This window comes from Schistocerca piceifrons, chromosome 2, assembly GCF_021461385.2.
Source record: "Schistocerca piceifrons isolate TAMUIC-IGC-003096 chromosome 2, iqSchPice1.1, whole genome shotgun sequence".
NCBI lineage: Eukaryota > Metazoa > Arthropoda > Insecta > Orthoptera > Acrididae > Schistocerca > Schistocerca piceifrons.
This window is the reverse complement of record NC_060139.1, coordinates 641,623,983-641,644,969: the sequence shown is the minus strand read 5'-3', so window position 1 is coordinate 641,644,969 and position 20,987 is coordinate 641,623,983. Positions and strand designations below refer to the sequence as shown.

At 44.6% G+C, this 20,987-nt stretch overlaps 1 protein-coding gene across 2 annotated transcripts in view; it reads left to right on the top strand.

The window, feature by feature from the left end:
- Positions 1–20,317, top strand: part of LOC124777523 — a 202,934-nt gene extending 182,617 nt beyond the window's left edge. For both annotated transcript variants that reach the window (XR_007015744.1, XM_047252970.1), the window contains one exon: positions 20,190–20,317. Coding sequence is in view for 1 of the 2 variants with exons in the window: in XM_047252970.1 (XP_047108926.1) it covers positions 20,190–20,194 (5 nt within the window). In the remaining variant the exon portion in view is untranslated. The remainder of the gene's footprint in view (positions 1–20,189) is intronic.
- The last annotated feature ends 670 nt before the right edge of the window (positions 20,318–20,987 follow it).

The window sequence follows — 20,987 nt, the reverse complement described above, 5'->3', positions numbered from 1 at the left end:
TGACAGAGGCGAATGACTGCTGCGGCGATGCATACGGGCGAATAGATAGGCAACTGTTGAAGAACTGACCGTGCAGCAAACGTTGCTGCGTATGGCCCTCCACAGCAAGCGCCTGATTCTTGCACCACGCTGACTGCTGCTCAGCGGCAATAAATGCAGGGATTTGTACGCCAGTACCAGAACTGGACGTCCACTGAGAGGTTACAGGTGGCCTTTTAAGATGAATCACGTTTTATTCTGCATCAAACGGCTGGTTGTTGGCGTATATTGCGTGAAACGTCTGAAAGCAAACACACTGCAGAAGTCGTCGGAAGCGAAAATCAGCGCAAGGAGAGCAATGACAGAAGCGTTCAATGATATTGAAAGTAAGACGTTGTCAACCGACCTGAGTAAAAACCCTAAGAGATTTTGGTCGTATGTAAAATAAGTAAGTTTGTCAAAATCATCTATTCATTCTCTCAGCCACCATACCGGCACCGAAATGGAAGATAACAGAGAGAAGGCCGAAATACTGAATTCGGTCTTCCGAAGTTGTTTCACCGCGGAAGATCGTAACACTGTCCCTCCTCTCAATCGTCTTACGAACGTCGAAATGGCAGATATTGAGATAACCTATCGCCGAATTCAAAAACAGCTACAATCGCTTAGTAATGGAAAGGCGTTAGGACCAGATGAGATACCTATAAGATTCTATAAAGATTTATGCGAAAGAACTTGATCCCCTTCTAGCAGTAATTTATCGTAGATCGGTTGAGCAACGAAAGGTACCTAGTGACTAGAAAAAAGCGCAGGTCATAGCCGTTTCTTAGAAAGGCCGTAAGACAGATCCACACAATTATCGACCTATATCGCTGACGTCAATCTGTTGTAGAATTATGGTACATGTTTTATGCTCAAGAATTATGACGTTCTTGGAAAATGAACATCTCCTGTACAAAAATCAACATGGATTCCGCAAACAGGCATCCTGCGAAACTCTCCTCGCTCTGTTCGCCCATGAGATCCACAGCGCAGTGGACAACGGTGCTCAGGTTTATGCCGTGTTCCTTGATTTCAGTAAGGCATTTGACACCGTCCCGCATTGCTGGTAAATGAAAAAAGTACGAGCTTACAGAGTATCACATCAGACCTGCGATCGGATTCAAGACATTCTTGCAGATAGCACTCAACATGTTGTTAACAAAACAAAATCTACAGATGTAAAGGTAATATCTGGATTACCACTGGAACTTGCTGTTTAAAATATACACTCCTGGAAATTGAAATAAGAATACCGTGAATTCATTGTCCCAGGAAGGGGAAACTTTATTGACACATTCCTGGGGTCAGATACATCACATAATCACACTGACAGAACCACAGGCACATAGACACAGGCAACAGAGCATGCACAATGTCGGCACTAGTACAGTGTATATCCACCTTTTGCAGCAATGCAGGCTGCTATTCTCCCATGGAAACGATCGTAGAGATGCTGGATGTAGTCCTGTGGAACGGCTTGCCATGCCATTTCCACCTGGCGCCTCAGTTGGACCAGCGTTCGTGCTGGACGTGCAGACCGCGTGAGACGACGCTTCATCCAGTCCCAAACATGCTCAATGGGGGACAGATCCGGAGATCTTGCTGGCCAGGGTAGTTGACTTACACCTTCTAGAGCACGTTGGGTGGCACGGGATACATGCGGACGTGCATTGTCCTGTTGGAACAGCAAGTTCCCTTGCCGGTCTAGGAATGGTAGAACGATGGGTTCGATGACGGTTTGGATGTACCGTGCACTATTCAGTGTCCCCTCGACGATCACCAGTGGTGTACGGCCAGTGTAGGAGATCGCTCCCCACACCATGATGCCGGGTGTTGGCCCTGTGTGCCTCGGTCGTATGCAGTCCTGATTGTGGCGCTCACCTGCACGGCGCCAAACACGCATACGACCATCATTGGCACCAAGGCAGAAGCGCCTCTCATCGCTGAAGACGACACGTCTCCATTCGTCCCTCCATTCACGCCTGTCGCGACACCACTGGAGGCGGGCTGCACGATGTTGGGGCGTGAGCGGAAGACGGCCTAACGGTGTGCGGGACCGTAGCCCAGCTTCATGGAGACGGTTGCGAATGGTCCTCGCCGATACCCCAGGAGCAACAGTGTCCCTAATTTGCTGGGAAGTGGCGGTGCGGTCCCCTACGGCACTGCGTAGGATCCTACGGTCTTGGTGTGCATCCGTGCGTCGCTGCGGTCCGGTCCCAGGTCGACGGGCACGTGCACCTTCCGCCGACCACTGGCGACAACATCGATGTACTGTGGAGACCTCACGCCCCACGTGTTGAGCAATTCGGCGGTACGTCCACCCAGCCTCCCGCATGCCCACTATACGTCCTCGCTCAAAGTCCGTCAACTGCACATACGGTTCACGTCCACGCTGTCGCGGCATGCTACCAGTGTTAAAGACTGCGATGGAGCTCCGTATGCCACGGCAAACTGGCTGACACTGACGGCGGCGGTGCACAAATGCTGCGCAGCTAGCGCCATTCGACGGCCAACACCGCGGTTCCTGGTGTGTCCGCTGTGCCGTGCGTGTGATCATTGCTTGTACAGCCCTCTCGCACTGTCCGGAGCAAGTATGGTGGGTCTGACACACCGGTGTCAATGTGTTCTTTTTTCCATTTCCAGGAGTGTATATTAATGATCTAGTAGAATGCGCCGGATGCTCTTAAAGGCTATTCGCAGATAATGCAGTTGTCCATACTAAAGTAGCAACGCCAAAAGATAATAAGAATTTGCAGAACGACCTGCAGAGAACTGGTGAATGGTGCAGGCTCTAGCAGTTGACCCTGAACGTAAATAAATGTAACGTATTGTGCATACATAGGAAAAGAAATCCACTACTGTACAGCTACACCATTGATGACAAACAGCTGTAGACAGCATCTGCCGTAATATACCTAGGCATAACTATCCAGAGCGACCTTAAGTGGTTGATTGGTTGGTTGATGGGGTTGAAGGGAGCAGACTGCAAAGGTCATGAAAACCGACAAGGAACAAAAACAAGCAACAGAGATGACAAGGGAAGACACAGAACAAGAAAGACATAGACAAAGACCAGAAAAAAAGAATTAAAAACACACAGAGGGTTACAGTGGTTGGCGAACCATGGAAACAAAAAAAGGAAAAGCCAACCATCAAGAGACACACTAAAAACCCCAGTATAAAACTGTAGGCAAAAGGTCAGACTCAAAACAAAAAGGGGAACAAACCCTCAGATCGGATGATTAAAGCTCCCTGCCTGAATAAAACTCAAAACGACGCCTGCCATTGCAGCGTCATCTGTTAAAAGTGCAGGGAGTGTATTAGGCAGCGCAGTCGTCTGCCTGAGCGCAGTTAAACGCGGACAGTCCAACAAAATGTGGGCCACTATCAACGCCGATCCACAGTGACAGAGACGTTGTTCAGAGTGATCCCCAAGAGCAATAGCATAACCAAGTCGACAGCCTCATCGAACCGTCGGTACAGACCACGTCAGAGCCGTGAAATGCAGCAAACATAGAAAGAAAGTGGCGGCGGAGAGCCTCAGGAGGCACTGAGTCCTTCAGGCCCTGTGTCAAATACAGCTGAAGGCATTGGCAGGGCACACACCATGAGGGTAGACGTATATGGGCCCAGAAAAGAGGTGAGAGCGGGAAAAACTCAAGCCCAGAGAGAAGAGCCCGGACGTGAACCGCGATCATACACCAATACAGAGTCACCGTTCTGGAAGATGGATGACTGAGTTGGGGAACAGGAGACGGTATTTTGGATGCCTGTGCAAGCTACAAACATGTCCAGCATAAGACACCAATAGTCGTTGGCGCCGGATCCGCAATGGAGGGACACCAGCCTCCACAAGCATGCTGTTTACAGGGCTTGTGCGGAAAGCTCCTGTTGCAAGTCAGATCCCGCCGTGAAGTATGGGGTCAAGCACCCGCAGGACGGAAGGCGAAGCCAAAACGTAAGCCAGGCTCCCATAATCGAGATAGGACTGAATCAACACTTGATACAGTCGGAGCAGAGTATCCCAGCTGGTGTGACTCAAGCAATGAAGAGCATTAAGATGGCACCAGCACGATTGTTTAAGCTGCCAAATATGAGAGAGCCAAGTCAACCAGGCATTAAAAAGCAAGCCCAAAAACCCATGTGTCTCCACCAGGGCAAGAGGTTTGCAGTCAAGAAAAAGCTGTAGCTCAGGGTGAAGAGTGTGACGTCAGCAGAAATGCATGATGCAGGTCTTGGCGACCGAAAACTGGAAGCTGTGCGTGACGGCCCAAGACTGCACCCTGCAGATAGCGCTCTGTAGCAGCCATTCAGAAACCGCAATGTCAGGGAAGCTATATTGCAGGCAAAGGTCATCAACACACAGAGATGCCGATACAGACGTTCCCACAGCTGCAGCTATCCCATTGATAGCAACTAAAAAGAGGCAGGCACTCAAGACAGAGCCTTGCGGGAACCCATTCTTCTGGACTTGGGAGGAATTCTGGGAGGAACTAACTTTGCATGTGGAAAGAACGAAGCGACAGAAAATTTTGTATAATAATCGAGAGCGGGCTCCTAAGACCCCACCCATAAAGCGTGGTGAGGATGTAATGTCACCACATTCTATCATACGCCATCCACATGTCAAAATGCTGACGATGGGCAAATGCCGTGCAGATGGCAGACTCCAGGCAGACCAGATTATCGGTGGCAGAGCGGCCCTTACAGAACCCACCCTGGGACGGAGCCAGAAGGTCCCGAGACTGAAGTAGCCACTCAAACTCTGGCTCACCATGCGTTCGAGCAACTTGCACGGAACGTTGGTGAGCTGATGGGGCGGTAGCTGTCCACCTTCAGTGGGATCTCGCCAGGTTTGAAAAAGGGGATGACGATGCTTTCCCTCCAATGTGATGGGGACTTACCCGCAACCCAGATACAGTTGAAAAGGTCGAGGAGGTGTCACTGGCAGTCCACCGAGGGGTGTTTGGGCATCTGATAGTGGATGCGATCTGGCCTGGGAACCGTATCAGGGCAAGCGGCTAGGGCACTTGGGAATTCCCACTCACTGATTGGAGCATTGTACGATTCGGGGTGGCGCATATGCAATGAAAGGACCTGACATTCCAACTGCCCTTTCAGGGAGCAGAAGGCCAGTGGGTAATTCATAGAAGCAGAACTCTGAGCATAATGCTCAGAGCATCGAGTGACATTATACTGAGTGCACTATCCGAAAATTACCTCGAGCAATTAAACAGAGAACCGACTCGTGGAGATAACATCTTGGACCTACTGATAACAAACAGACCCGAACTTTTCGACTCTGTAAGTGCAGAACAGGGAATCAGTGATCATAAGGCCGTTGCAGCATCCCTGAATGTGGAAGTTCATAGGAATATAAAAAAGGGAGGAAGGTTTATCTGTTTAGCAAGAGTAATAGAAGGCAGATTTCAGACTACCTAACAGATCAAAACGAAAATTTCTGTTCCGACACTGACAATGTTGAGTGTTTATGGAAAAAGTTCAAGGCAATCGTAAAATGCGTTTTAGATAGGTACGTACCGAGTAAAACAGTGAGGGACGGGAAAAACCCGCCGTGGTTTAACAACAAAGTTAGGAAACTACTGCGAAAGCAAAGAGAGCTTCACTCCAAGTGTAAACGCAGCCAAAACCTCTCAGACAAACAGAAGCTAAACAATGTCAAAGTTAGCGTAAGGAGGGCTATGCGTGAAGCGTTAAGTGAATTCGAAAGTAAAATTCTATGTACCGACTTGACAGAAAATCCTAGGAAGTTCTGGTCTAACGTTAAATCAGTAAGTGGCTCAAAACAGCATATCCAGACACTCCGGGATGATGATGGCATTGAAACAGAGGATGACACGCGTAAAGCTGAAGCTTTTTCCAAAGCTGTTTCACAGAGGAAGACCGCACTGCAGTTCCTTCTCTAAATCCTCGCACAAACAAAAAAATGGCTGACATCGAAATAAGTGTCCAAGGAATAGAAAAGCAACTGGAATCACTCAACAGAGGAAAGTCCACTGGACCTGACAGGATACCAATTCGATTCTACACAGAGTACGTGAAAGAACTTGCCCCCTTTCTAACAGCCGTGTACTGCAAGTCTCTAGAGGAACGGAAGGTTCCAAATGATTGGAAAAGAGCACAGGTAGTCCCAGTCTTCAAGAAGGGTCGTCGAGCAGATGCGCAAAACTATAGACCTATATCTCTGACGTCGATCTGTTGTAGAATTTTAGACCATGTTTTTTGCTCGAGTATCATGTCGTTTTTGGAAACCCAGAATCTACTCTGTAGAAATCAACATGGATTTCGGAAACAGCGATCGTGTGAGACCCAACTCGCTTTATTTGTTCATGAGACCCAGAAAATATTAGATACAGGCTCCCAGGTAGATGCTATTTTTCTTGACTTCCGGAAGGCGTTCGATACAGTTCCACACTATCGCCTGATAAACAAAGTAAGAGCCTACGGAATATCAGACCAGCTGTGTGGTTGGATTGAAGAGTTTTTGCAAACAGAACACAGCATGTTGTTATCAATGGAGAGACGTCTACAGAAGTTAGGATAGCCTCTGGCGTGCCACAGGGGAGTGCTATGGGACCATTGCTTTTCACAATATATATAAATGACCTAGTAGATAGAGTCGGAAGTTCCATGCTGCTTTTCGCGGATGATGCTGTAGTATACAGATAAGTTGCAGCATTAGAAAATTGTAGCGAAATGCACGAAGATCTGCAGCGATAGGCACTTGGTGCAGGGAGTGGCAACTGACCCTTAACATAGACAAATGTAATGTATTGCGAATACATAGAAAGAAGGATCCTTTATTGTATGATTATATGATAGCGGAACAAACACTGGTAGCAGTTACTTCTGTAAAATATCTGGGAGTATGCGTGCGGAACGATTTGAAGTGGAATGATCATATAAAATTACTTGTTGGTAAGGCGGGTGGGAGATAGATACTGCATACAATAACACCCTGAGGCGTCCACACCCGAACAGTGACACCCTCTAAAGGTGTTTGAAGAGGTACACACTCGCTACAAAGAGAGTTCAGGAGGTAGATCCAGACTCCACCAGATATCCTCACATAAGCTGCTCGATTCTTATAATAACTCCAATAGCCATGGAGGGCGGGGGTTTGCATCGCCAGAAACCAAGTTTCCTGGAGAGCAATACAGAAGAAAGGGTGAAGGCTGATAAGTTGGGGAGCTCAACAAGGTGGTGAAAAAAAACACTGCAATTCCACTGGAGAATGACATTGTCCGCAGCCAAAAAAGGCATGAAGGGACCGAGGAGGCAGATTATGCTGCTGGGTCACCTGCTGCCACCGATTGAGTACCTGTGGGAGTGACATCCATCGTGTCTGAGGGTTCGGCGAGATCTAGGTCCTCAGCGGACGCCAGGATCTCTACCTCATCCTCAGATGCAGAGCTTGTAGGTAGCAGTGGTGTGGGTGCCACCACAATTGCCTTGTTCTTGGGGGTCTTCTGTTTCGATTTCTCGTGCTGTTCCTTGGATTCCTCTAGCTGGGAGGGATTCTTTGATTCAGTCTCCAGGAGTGACGAGGACTGCAAAGCCCTACAACGAGCTACTTCTGGCTTCTTCAGCTACTGGCGGGTGTCTGCTTTGCCACTGGTAGGAACCTGGGAAGGGAGCGATCCAAGAGACCCCTTCCTAGTGACAGAAGCCGAAGAAGACTTTCGTGGGGGGGGGGGGGGGGGAGGTGCTGCTCCGGAGGTAGGTAGTGCGGGAGCAACAGGGAGGGAAGTGCCCCCCACCATCAAGGGGACAGGTGTGCTCTTATGGCTCTGTGAGCTGACTGGAACTGGTGCAACGGATCAGGCTGTAACACTAGTGATAGCAGTGGCATGAGATGCTTTCACGCACATGGGATGGATCCTTTCAAATTTCCTTTTAGCCTCAGTGTAGTCAGTCAGTCCAGGGTCTTGTATTCCTTTCCTTCTGTAGAATCCTACAGTCCAGCGAGCAAGGGAATGGTGGCCTCCACAGTTGACACAGATGGGAGGCAGGGCACATGGAGATTTGGTATGGGATGGACAACCACAATCTCAACATATAAGGCTGGAAAAGACATATCGCTGAACTTCCAACACTTAAAGCACTGCATCAAGGGAGAAATATATGGCTTGACATCCCGGTGGTAGACCATCACCTTCACCTTCTCGGGTAATTTGTCACCCTCAAAGGCCAAGATGAAGGCACCAGAGGCAACCCGATTATCCCTTGGTCCCTGATGGATGCTACAGACGAAATGGCCACCAATCGCTCTAAGTTGGTGTGCAGCGCATCATCGGACCGCAAAAGAAGGTCCCTGTGAAAGGTAATACCCTGGACCATATTTAAGCTTGTATGGGGCGTGATAGTAACAGAAACATTCCCCAGATTGTCACAAGCGAGTAATGCCCGTGAGTGAGCAGAGTATGCTGTTTTTATCAAGACTGACCCAGACTGCATTTTAAACAAACCGTCCACATCCCCAAACTTGCCCTCTAAATGTTCTACAAAGAACTGAGGCTTCATGGACACAAAGGATTCCCCATCAGCTCTTGTACATACTAGGTACCGGGGCGAATAAGCTTCACTGCCATTCTTAGCCTTTCATTCCCCCCATGGTGTGGCCAGGGACAGAAACGATTTGGGGTCATATGTGTTTGCATTACATTGAGCCCTGGAACGCTTAGAGACTGCTGGCGGCTGGCCACCAGCAAGAGAAGATGTGCCATGCTTCATTGCGAGTCATCCACCCTGATGCCACCCACACTGACCAAGGGCCCTCCCCGCAGGCACCACCCAGCCGCAGCAAGGGCCACCTGGCAGCATGGCCATTTCCCGGAGTCCCGATGCCCCAGGGATATAGGTATCTACACCTTGGCATAGGTGTGGAGTTAACGGCGCAGGCATCAGCAGAGCGATTCCTGTGTTGTCAGTAGGCTACAACCAACAGGGTACATGGCGGTCCCACCACAAAGGACTAGCTGCCGTGCTGGATATCAGGTGCATAGAAGCCCATGGTCGTCGTCGGCGCAGAAAGTGACACAGCATATTGCATGGCGGAAACTGCACCTAGGAATGTATCCTCGCCCAAGAGATGGAGAGTGAATGGGACTGCAATGCGACAGCGAGAAGGCGGGCTAAATATCTCAATGCATGATGGACACGATGCACCATGTAAGGCGACCTTCCCCAATTGGCTCGCTCTTCGGAAAAATTTGGAAATATGGAGGTCAAACCCTACTGGGGACCATCACATAAAGGCCGAAACATGTGAGACTCCTTTTAGTCGCCTCTTACAACAGGCAGGAATAGCGTGGGCCAATTCTAACCCCCAAAACCGCAGGGCGGTGACCTTAAGTGGAATGACCATATAAAACAGATAGTGGGAAAAGCAGACACCAGACTCAGATTCATCTGAAGAATCTTAAGGAAATGTAGCTCATCCACGAAAGAAGTGGTTTATGAAGCGGTTGTTCTTTCGGTTCTTTGTATTGTTCATCTATCTGGGATCCTTATCAGGTAGGACTGATACAGGAGAGTAGATCAAACGAAGAGAGGCACGTTTCGTCACGGGATCGTTTAGCTGGCAGACTTTACAAGTGAGGCGTTGAGCATCATGGAGAGATCTACAACTGAAAATTCGGGAGAGCACTTTTCAGGACGAGTCAGACAACATATTACTTCTCCACACATACATCTCGCGTATTGACCACGAGGAGAAAATTCGAGAAATCAGAGCCAATACAGAGGCTTACCGACAATCATTATTCCCACGCGCTATTAGCGAGTGGAACACGGTTGGAAGGATCAGATAGTGGTACCGAAACTACCCTCCGCCACCCACCATTAGGTGGCTTGCGGAGTATGATGTAGATGTACATGACATGTAGATGAAGGGCCAGGCCGCTGGAGGCAACGTCAAGGCCTTCATTCTGGAAGGCACAATGGGTCATCACAACTGTGCATCTATCCATCAGCAACATGTTCACACCTACATGCGATTTGTTTTTCCTCGGCACGATGGCATCTACAGTTCGTAATGTGCGTGCGTGCTTTGAAGAGCACCAGGTTGAGCTTATTGTACTCCCCTGGTCACCAGTCTGCCCGGATATAAACCAACCGAAAATCTATGGGAGCATCTCGATCGGGCTGTTTGAGCCCCGGATCCTCAACCGAGAAACCTAGCGCCACTGGCTATGCCACTGGAGTCGGCATCGTTACACATCTCTGTCGGTCCTTTCTAGAGCCTCATTGGCTCTCTTCTTGCACGTCTCGCAGAGGTCCGCTATGCAAAAAGGTTGTTTTCGTGTCTGTGGCGGTCACATATCAAGCTGATGTTGCTGAAGTACATCAGCTCCACATGGAATGAGAGTTCAGTCATTCATGCCTGTTATGTGATGAAAAACTCTATCAAGTCTGATAAAGAATGGATTAGTGCTTCATAGTCTAACACTTTACCATTGTGTCTGCGTATCCGAGAATAGGTCCTGTTATAACACCAGCTTCGTTATACGCCGATCTTCCCTAACAACCTAACCCTAAGTCCTGTCACGGGAAAAGCCACTTATAACACCAACCTGCCGTGGCACAAACTAATGTTACCCCCTGAGAGGATTCTGAAATTTTGACCGCCTGTGTGTCAAACGGGTAAAGGTAATTTTGAATATACTGCAGTTAACAGGAAAACTAAACAAGCTCTATCTTTGGGGTTTAATGAAAGTAGTAAGCCGGCCGAGGTGGCTGAGCGGTTCTAGGCGCTACAGTCTGGAGCCGCGCCACCGCTACGGTCGCAGGTTCGAATCCTGCCTCGGGCATGGATGTATGTGATGTCCATAGGTTAGTTAGGTTTAAGTAGTTCTAAGTTATAGGGGGCTGATGACCTCAGAAGTTAAGTCCCATAGTGCTCAGAGCCATTTGACCCATTTTTTTGAAAGTAGTAAAATGCATATGTAAATGAAAAAACGAACGGTCGCCAGCCTGATTAGGCACATTAATTTGGAAATATAAGTTTAAGAAAATTGAATATCTGTCATTGAAGTTACTTTCATTAATATTCCCTTTGAAAAGCAACCAGGATACAAATGGACACAGGGCACTCTGAGCTGTGGGTAGCGGTAGTCACCAATAAAGCACATACTAGTAATCATAGAAAGCAAACTCGTACCAAACTCACACTAATAAGAGCTACACTCAAATGTTGTTACTTGGATCAGTACTGAAATGTTCCTGCCAGAAGTGCGGAACTAAAATTGGCCTGAAGGGGCTTCTGACTTAACTGAAGTATAAATATCACAATCGCACTGTTTATACTCCCATTTTTAGAAATATATCAGATTTCCTTAGTAGTAATAATAGTCCATTTATCTTTTTAATATGTGCAGAATATGATGAGGATCCATAAACTAGTATGGTGTCACTAGTCAAGCCCTAATATTACTTCAGTAGCAAAGACTAATTCAAAGAAAATTAACTCCTAACTTCACTTGGAATAGAATGAAATTTTCACTCTACAGCGGAGTGTGCGGTGATGTGAAACTTCCTGGCCGATTTAAACTGTATGCCGGATCGAGACTCGAACTCGGGACCTTTGCCTTTCGCGGGCATGTGCTCTACCGACTGAGCTACCCAAGCACTGGCCCGTGAAAGTCAAAGGTCCCTAGTTCGAGTCTCGGTCCGGCACACAGTTTTAATCGGCCAGGAAGTTTCACTTGGAATAGTTTATATTTTTACTTTTCAAGTCAAATCATTCAGCACTGAGCTAAATTAACTTCAAAAAAATCGTTCATGATAGTAATCAAGGCTAAATTATGTTTCAAATAAGTTTAACTTATTTACCGTTTTCATCATCTGTAAAGTAGGTATTTTGACAGAAACATTTACAGTCTGGCACTGAATTTATGCAAAACGATACTTCGCAACAATTTGAGAGTACTTTAGCAAAATTCTAACTAATTTCAACTTCTGCTAATCCTTGCACATTTGACAAATAAGAATAAATCACTAATTCATTTGAAACATGATACTCGGTTTTATAAATACTTGGGAGAGGACCTTGCATAGGTTCATGATCAGGATAGGAGATATGATTGTAAACACGGTGTTTATAGCACTTGGATTATTATTAAAATCACTCACACAAATTATCTGGTCCATGCTCTGATACATATCTGTATGCATGAAGTTGGTGTAGCAGTGGCAAAGCGGTGGTGGCAAGCGACATGGCGGCTAACTGTACTCGCGGCACTTGATGTTTGAATGCTCTACAAAATTTCTTCTTGGCGACGAATTTTTAACGCGTTAGAGCCATTCCTTACGGCCGAGAGTACCATGCAACAGCCAAATCCACATTTGAGGCGAAATTCCTTGCAAAGCGGCTTCCAATTGCCTTCCTTGGTACCGTCGATGTGTACCGTGCAACGGCTAGCCACTGACCGCACATCGTTCAAACTAAGGAGCCGCCCAGTTCGACCGCCAAAAGCACCTTTTACATCGCGCCAAGCCACTTCCGCTGCGAAGGTGCTTCCCTACATCTTTTACATTTTACGATATAAGTGCCCTAAGCATGAACTAGTCTCGAATAACATTGTTTTTCTTTTAAATATACACATATTATAAAATGTCATTATTTTAAATATCATTTAGCTCTTTTCCATGCATAAATTACAGAACTCTAAACTTTCCTGTCACGAATCAATGACCTTAACTAACAAAGAACACACACTTCATAACTACAGTTACACAGTTACATAATATAAACCTACTTATAATCGATATAAGTGTTGCTCTGTGAATGAGATGACATATATCGTAATTCTCAACGGCCACATTGTACGGTCGTCCAATATCCCATACCAAATGAGCTAAAAGTAAGACTTCATGGCGGACACGCAGAAACAATTGCACGTTTAGACTGTCCCACAAATATGCCGATTTGAACCGCAGTGAAAATCTTTGGGGTGCTGGAACAATGCGTTATCCGTCAGATACAGTACCAATGCAATCCGATCGACCTGGGTGCGTTCTATATTTTGTTGTGAATACGACGAACAAGAAGAGCGTTTCTGAATAAGAAAAATTTGTTGCATCAAATGTAAATTTAAGTATTATGATGCATTTTAGAATATATTTTTTTAGAGTATAGCATCGTATGAAACTGAGATTTGGACGATAAGCAGTTCACACAAGAACAGAATAGATCCTTTCCAGATGTGGTACTATAGAAGAAGTACTGAAGATTACTGAAGATTAGATGGATAGATCGCGTAACTAATCAGGAAGTACTGAATAGAATCGCGGAGAAGCTGGAGGGGAATTTATGGCACAGCTTGACTAAAAGAAGAGTTCAGTTAATAGGTTACACTATGAGACTACGGGGGACCACCAGTTTAGTATTGAATAGATGTATGGGAGTTAAATATAGTAGAGGGAGACCAAGAAATGAACACAGTAAGCAGGTTGAAATGGATGTAGGGTGTATCAGCTATTGGGAAATGAAGAGGTCTACACAGCGTAGAGTAGCATCAAGAACTGCATCGAACTAGTCTTCAGATCTGAGAGCACAACAACAAACCACACCGCAGTCGTTTACAGTTCGTTTACTTGTTACTCATTTCTAGGAGGAAGGAAACTATTTTTAGTTCGGTGAGTTTACTGTCAGTATGATTGCATGTGGTATGCTGAAACTATTTAATGGACCAAGAATCGAACCCGAATCCCTGGATCCCGCCCACTGTGCACTATGTATTACGTGGTCTGAGCAAACCTCGCGGACCAACTGAAATCTCCAACTTGTCACAAGCCCCTTACAGCACTATCCGTAAGAAGCAGGGATCCCGTTTCGAAGACGTATCTGTATTAAATTTTTTGCTTGTCACACGCAATCATCACAGCAAATGTTTCACCATCAAACACTGATGAAGATGTAGCCCTCCTTCTCTGTCTTTCTTAATCTTCCCATTGGTTGTAGATCCTAAGGCTCATTCTACTGATAACTCTTTCTGATGCTTGATTTCTTTTTGCAGGGCATTTCCTTCTAAGAAGTTTTTGATGAGGCTCATGGGCCAAATTAGTTGTCCATCTAATTTAATCAGTATCTTTGTCCCTTTAATTGCTTTTAGAAACTTTTTATCACATTTTTCTTTCAATCCAAATCTCTATTGCTCCTTTTCTTCCTCTTAATTCATCCTTCACAATTATAGCTGAAAAATCTCGAAATAAATATCTATAGCAATTTATTTCTTGTGTCTATATTAAAACGTCTGTTTGTTAATAAACTGCTTTCACATCTGAAGGCTTGTTTGATCTTTGAAATTCTACTTTTAATATCCATTCTACCGGAGCCGAGCTGGTTGCTTGTGTACGCAGTATTTTTCTGGCAGTCATCTAAGGAGACAGAAAACTTTGCCCGTTCATTTTACTATAAGAGACCACGTTTTCTTCCATTTTACAGTTTTGGTTTAAATACCTCAGACAGCTGCCCATAAAGCAAACTTCTTTCTCCTGCTAGTGGAATTTGATGAAAGAATTGTCTGTTTGTGGCTCGTATATGGCACTTCCACCATAAAGCCTTTTACCTTATTGGAAAATTACAAAAATTTTTGAGTATATCATTTCAAAATTCAGCACCAGTTTCAAATGTATTGTGAATGTGAAAGTGTCGTTGGAAACAAAACCAAATGTTTTGTACTCGAAGATACCTAAATCGCATCATAGAATTTTAAGGCTCGGTCTAGGTCGCTCCCATGTCGACCAGGCGATCTGATAAGGTATTCCTGTATATTCTGCAGTCACTTTCAGTGAAGATAAAAAGTAGAAAATTTAATTAAAATGTAAAGTACCCTACGTATTAACCTGCAACCAAACTACTGTCCCTGCTCTCCATCAACATACCGCAGCGCCCAATAGCGGGCAGTGCCACCGCCACCCCGTAGCGCACAGTTTCGTCCGCCTCGTGAGGTGGCGTCACGGGCTCACTTCATTCGATACCGTCGTAGCTCAGTGTGGGGCAGAGCGGCACTGGCCGGCGGGCTGTGACGTTGTACACGGCTCTGCAGCCTGGCACCTCTCTGATGTATTAACAAGCGAAGAACTGCTCAAACTTAGCACGCAGGGCTCATTTACAACGGAAAACATCATCTCGGTGAAAATTCTAAGTGCAGAATTAGTTTCACTTAAGACCAGAAAAAATTATGTAAAATACCTCTACACTAGGACATCATAAGTGTCTTTGACATCTCTCGTCCACCCTCACATAAAATTTCAAATCAAATTAAGTCAAAATTAATTATTTCATATAGAACTCCCATTTCTTTCTCAAATGTATAATAATCTCAAATTAATCTATTCTCATATAGCGATGATAATTTGCAACCTTTGGGTATTGTGGCATTAAATTAACTCTACCAGAAGCCTTCTCTAGGTAAATGATGGCAGAAAATGTTTTCCTGTTAATCTGAATACTAGTTTCTCAAGTCATTTCTAATGCCATTAGAGCTACCGCGAGTTCTTCTCCTTTCCTAAATAAAATTGTATTTTTTTTCCTAAACGTGGGTTGATCTGAGCTTTTAGTCTTTCTTTAACAATATTGAACAGAATTTTTGATGTATGTCCTATGCTCTATAATGTGAACAACCATTCGAATTTTCCTTCTTGGGCATGGTAATCGTTTCCTTTTTATTAATTCCATTCGTAGTGTTTAATTCTTGTAGCACATACACATACAGTAAAGAATTTTTTTTTTTTTTTTTTTTTTTGCAATGACCGTGCATCCAAACGTTGAGCGTTGAGCGTGCAGAGTTTCTGACGTCACAGTGTGGAATACCACGTTGGGAAGGCCTTCCGAACGTACAGAGCAATACCTAGCATGTCAAATATTATGACTAATCAAATGGCAGAACGCCACCTACGTCACGTGCACGCCATCTCCCTTTGGTGTAGAGTTGCGAGGCGCCATTTTGGCCTCCATTTGAAGCCCGTATGTACGAGGTGCATTCAAGTTCTAAAGCCTCCGATTTTTTTTTCTAATTAACTACTCACCCGAAATCGACGAAACTGGCGTTACTTCTCGACGAAATCGCCCTGCAGAGGTACACATTTTTCACAACGCTGACGCCATGATTCCATGGCAGCGGCGAAGGCTTCTTTAGGAGTCTGTTTGGACCACTGGAAAATCGCTGAGGCAATAGCAGCACGGCTGGTGAATGTGCAGCCACGGAGAGTGTCTTTCATTGTTGGAAAAAGCCAAAAGTCACTAGCAGCCAGGTCAGGTGAGTAGGGAGCATGAGGAATCACTTCAAAGTTGTTATCACGAAGAAACTGTTGCGTAACGTCAGCTCGATGTGCGGGTGCGTTGTCTTGGTGAAACAGCACACGCACAGCCCTTCCCGGACGTTTCTGTTGCAGTGCAGGAAGGAATTTGTTCTTCAAAACATTTTCGTAGGATGCACCTGTTACTGTAGTGCCCTTTGGAACGCAATAGGTAAGGATTACGCCCTCGCTGTCGCAGAACATGGACACCATCATTTCTTCAGCTCTGGCAGTTACCCGAAATTTTTTTGGTGGCGGTGAATCTGTGTGCTTCCGTTGAGCTGACTGGCGCTTTGTTTCTGGATTGAAAAATGGCATCCACGTCTCATCCATTGCCACAACCGACGAGAAGAAAGTCCCATTCATGCTGTCGTTGCACGTCAACATTGCTTGGCAACATGCCACACGAACAGCCATGTGGTCGTCCATCAGCATTTGTGGCACCCACCTGGATGACACTTTTCGCATTTTCAGGTCGTCATGTAGGATTGTGTGCACAGAACCCACAGAAATGCCAACTCTGGAGGCGATCTGTTCAACAGTCATTCGGCGATCCCCCAAAACAATTCTCTCCACTTTCTCGATCATGTCGTCAGACCGGCTTGTGCGAGCCCGAGGTTGTTTCGGTTTGTTGTCACACGATGTTCTGCCTTCATTAAACTGTTGCACCCATGAACGCACTTTCGACACATCCATAACTCCATCACCACATGTCTCCTTCAACTGTCGATGAATTTCAGTTGGTTTCACACCACGTAAATTCAGAAAACGAATGATTGCACTCTGTTCAAGTAAGGAAAACGTCGCCATTTTAAGTATTTAAAACAGTTCTCATTCTCGCCGCTGGCGGTAAAATTCCATCTGCCGTACGGTGGTGCAATCTCTGGCACGTATTGACAATGAACACGGCCTCATTTTAAAACAATGCACATATTTCTATCTCTTTCCAGTCCGGAGAAAAAAAATCGGAGGCCTTAGAACTTGAATGCACCTCGTATACAGGGTGTTACAAAAAGGTACGGCCAAACTTTCAGGAAACATTCCTCACACACAAATAAAGAAAAGTTGTTATGTGGACATGTGTCCGGAAACGCTTAATTTCCATGTTAGAGCTCATTTTAGTTTCGTCAGTATGTACTGTACTTCCTCGATTCACCACCAGTTGGCCCAATTGAAGGAAGGTAATGTTGAATTGTGCAATCACGTCATCAACAGAGATTTTCTGTGAACGTTTGGGCAGCATTGTTGGTGATGTCTTGATTGGGCCCCATGTTCTTCCACCTACGCTCAATGGAACACGTTATCATGATTTCATACGGGATACTCTACCTGTGCTGCTAGAACATGTGCCTTTACAGGTACGACACAACACATGGTTCATGCACGATGGAGCTCCTGCACATTTCAGTCGAAGTGTTCGTATGCTTCTCAACAACAGATTCGGTGACCGATAGATTGGTAGAGGCGGACTAATTCCATGGCCACCACGCTCTCCTGACCTCAACTCTCTTGACTTTCATTTATGGGGGCATTTGAAAGCTCTTGTCTACGCAACCCCGGTACCAAATGTAGAGACTCTTCGTGCTCGTATTGTGGACGGCTGTGATACAATACTCCATTCTCCAGGGCTGCATCAGCGATTCCATGCGACAGAGGGTGGATGCATGTATCCTCGCTAAACGGAGGACATTTTGAACATTTCCTGTAACAAAGTTTTTGAAGTCACGATGGTACGTTCTGTTGCTGTGTGTTTCCATTCCATGATTAATGTGATTTGAAGAGAAGTAATAAAATGAGCTCTAACATGGAAAGTAAGCGTTTCCGGACGCATGTCCACATAACATATTTTCTTTCTTTGTATGTGAGGAATGTTCCCTGAAAGTTTGGCCGTACCTTTTTGTAACACCTTGTATATGCCATTTGTGAACACCAGCAAACTGGGGAGCTCTCAAAAACATTCTGTTAATTGTATGATTCGTTGTAATAAAATGTCAAGAACGTATATTCGTGGGAAAAGTATTATTGTAACTTCCATATTATGACAGTAGGTCATTTGACATCAACAGCATGTTGAGGATCCATTAAAAATGCATTGTTCTTGGTATAGTTTGTTATAATTAAATTTCAGTTACTAATATAGCTATAATCAAAACTGAAAGAGTATAGTAGTAAGCTGCATATAATGTGTAAACGGTCGTTGTCACAGTAGCGCCGTGAGTAGCATCGTTGTTAAGGGCGGACATTTTGATTGAAGTGTTGATGGTTTGCATCCCACGACTTCTACATATTTTTTTTCATCTGACCTTCGCTTTTTTAATAGTTTCTGATACTTTCTTATTAGTTTAATAAAAGTATATACTATAAAATTCTATGTTATGTAAACATAACGGTGCTCTTTTTGAGGGATGAATTTTTCCGATTGGCTTAATCCGTAGGCCGCCTTGCACTACTTGCAGTAAGATATTTTGCCCTTTCTTCTTTTAAGTTCTGTAATTCACATGTTAAGATTCTGCTACTGAGCAGAAACAGTGATCAAGCAAGAATGACCTTAAGGTTGTACTAAAAAGGGAGAATGATGAAATAATTTTTAACTTATATGGAGTATGGAGAACTATTGTAAATTTGTATCGTACTATTTGTAATGGAACTTTTAAAGCTGATTCCTTACTGACTGGACATGTTACTTTCCTTCTTGCCTTATTTTCACAGATATTGAAAGTCTCATTTATGTTTACTACAGACAGAACAGCCTGACTAGCATAGGGACAAGAGAGAAAAGTACGTTTTAGTAGAGCTAATATGGGAATTTTAGGCCCGGCCATTTCATAGACAATGTGATTTACGAGTCAGATCGCATCTATCACGTTGTCACCCACGTACCGTATGCACAGGTCGCATCGTTTTTGAACGTTCAGCAGCACGTTGAACTCGGCACGTTCAGCGTTGACGTTTAACAGCACGGTCCCTGTACCGAAGGCTTGAGGCTGAAGATAAGCCCAGCTCCCTGCTGTATCCCTGCTCCCTTCAGAGGAGCTGGTCTCACAGCATTGTGGAAGAGCCTCTGCAGAGGAGGGAAGGAATGGGGCAGTCTGGGAGGGGTGCTTAAACGTAGATTATTTCTAAAGAAGCAAAAATTCTGTCTTTACTAGCATGCCGATTTTTTCTATTATTAAGAAGAAAGAACACGAATTCAGGTAACTTTTACCTTTCGAAACGCGTTGTGACCTTGATGTTACATAGGGCATATAATTTATAGTTTTGGTTTCATTTCACTTTATTCCAACAGATAACCAATTTCAGCCTTACAGCCATCATCAAAGCTTGAAAAAAGCAGCGACACAAAGGCGCCTAACGCCTACACGTCCTCTACGTAGCTGTTCTTTAAGGTCTATGATGGGTGTGAAGACGACACTGGTTATCTCTTCAAATAAAATTAAATATAGCCAAGGCCGCTTAGTCAACAGTTAATTAGTAACCAAGACTAGATTAGAAAGATGAAACCTCATCTGCTTTTCATATAGTAGAAAGAATCTAAATTACAAAGTGATAGTTTTTTAGAAATAGATTCTGAAGATATTAAATGGCAGGGAAGTCCAGTCCAAGCGGGATAAAGAGTATGAGCCAAAGGAAAGGATGAATTAAAATACATTGCAGCATCAGTTATGTTTACAATAAAAAAGGTATTCTCTACATTCCATGAGTTAAATATGCACATGTGGTTGTCAGATGTGCCATTTGAGTTACATTACACAAAATTAAAAAAAAAAGTAAAATTGATGTTGTGCACTGTTGATTGTTAGTGAATCATAGCTATGTCATTAATCAGATTTATTTTTTGTTTGCAGAGTAACAACGTGGAACACTCGCAGCTAGCCACATGGATCGATAATAAATCTGTCAAATATTTATAAACGTTGCAATACATTTTATACTCTACATGAAAACCCCACCATAAATATAATGATGTACCTGAGCCCGACAACATTCAGTGATTGCGGTTCATGCCTTTTTTGTTACATATTATATCCTTCCTATGCCTGTATTTTTTAGTCATACTTCATTTCAAGAGGTCAATTTGCGTCGATCGGGAACTGGTAAGGGATAGTTAACAGGAAGAAAAGGTGTCGCTGCCAAATCCGACCATGCTACCGAAACGAAAAAGTGACTATTCACTTTATGAATATTAAAGAATTTCGAATATAGGAGGAAAAATGTTTCTTTTAAACGATAACAGTACATATCATTTACATCGTTTGTTGATTATGTAAGTAATACATTTCGTGTTCGTATTGACAGCTAAATTTATTCCAGTTTCTTCCTGAAGTCTGCCATTCTCATATTGGTTTCCCGAGTTAATCTTTCACTCTATGACAGATCACGGTGCCATTTGTAACTGTTAAAATAACAATGCGTTTCAACGACTGATGCAACAGACTAAGAGTGACGATACTGACTTGTCCACTGACCACCCGCGCGAATAAACTTATAATTACTCATTGTTACTTCACCAGTCAACAGAAGCCTTCCAGACTCACACTTAATCACAAGAGCTAACTGTTAAAAAAATTTTGTTGTGACTCAGCTGCACACAACCGTTCCACGCAAAATCCAAACGAAGACTCCATCCAGTGTTTCCACTTAGG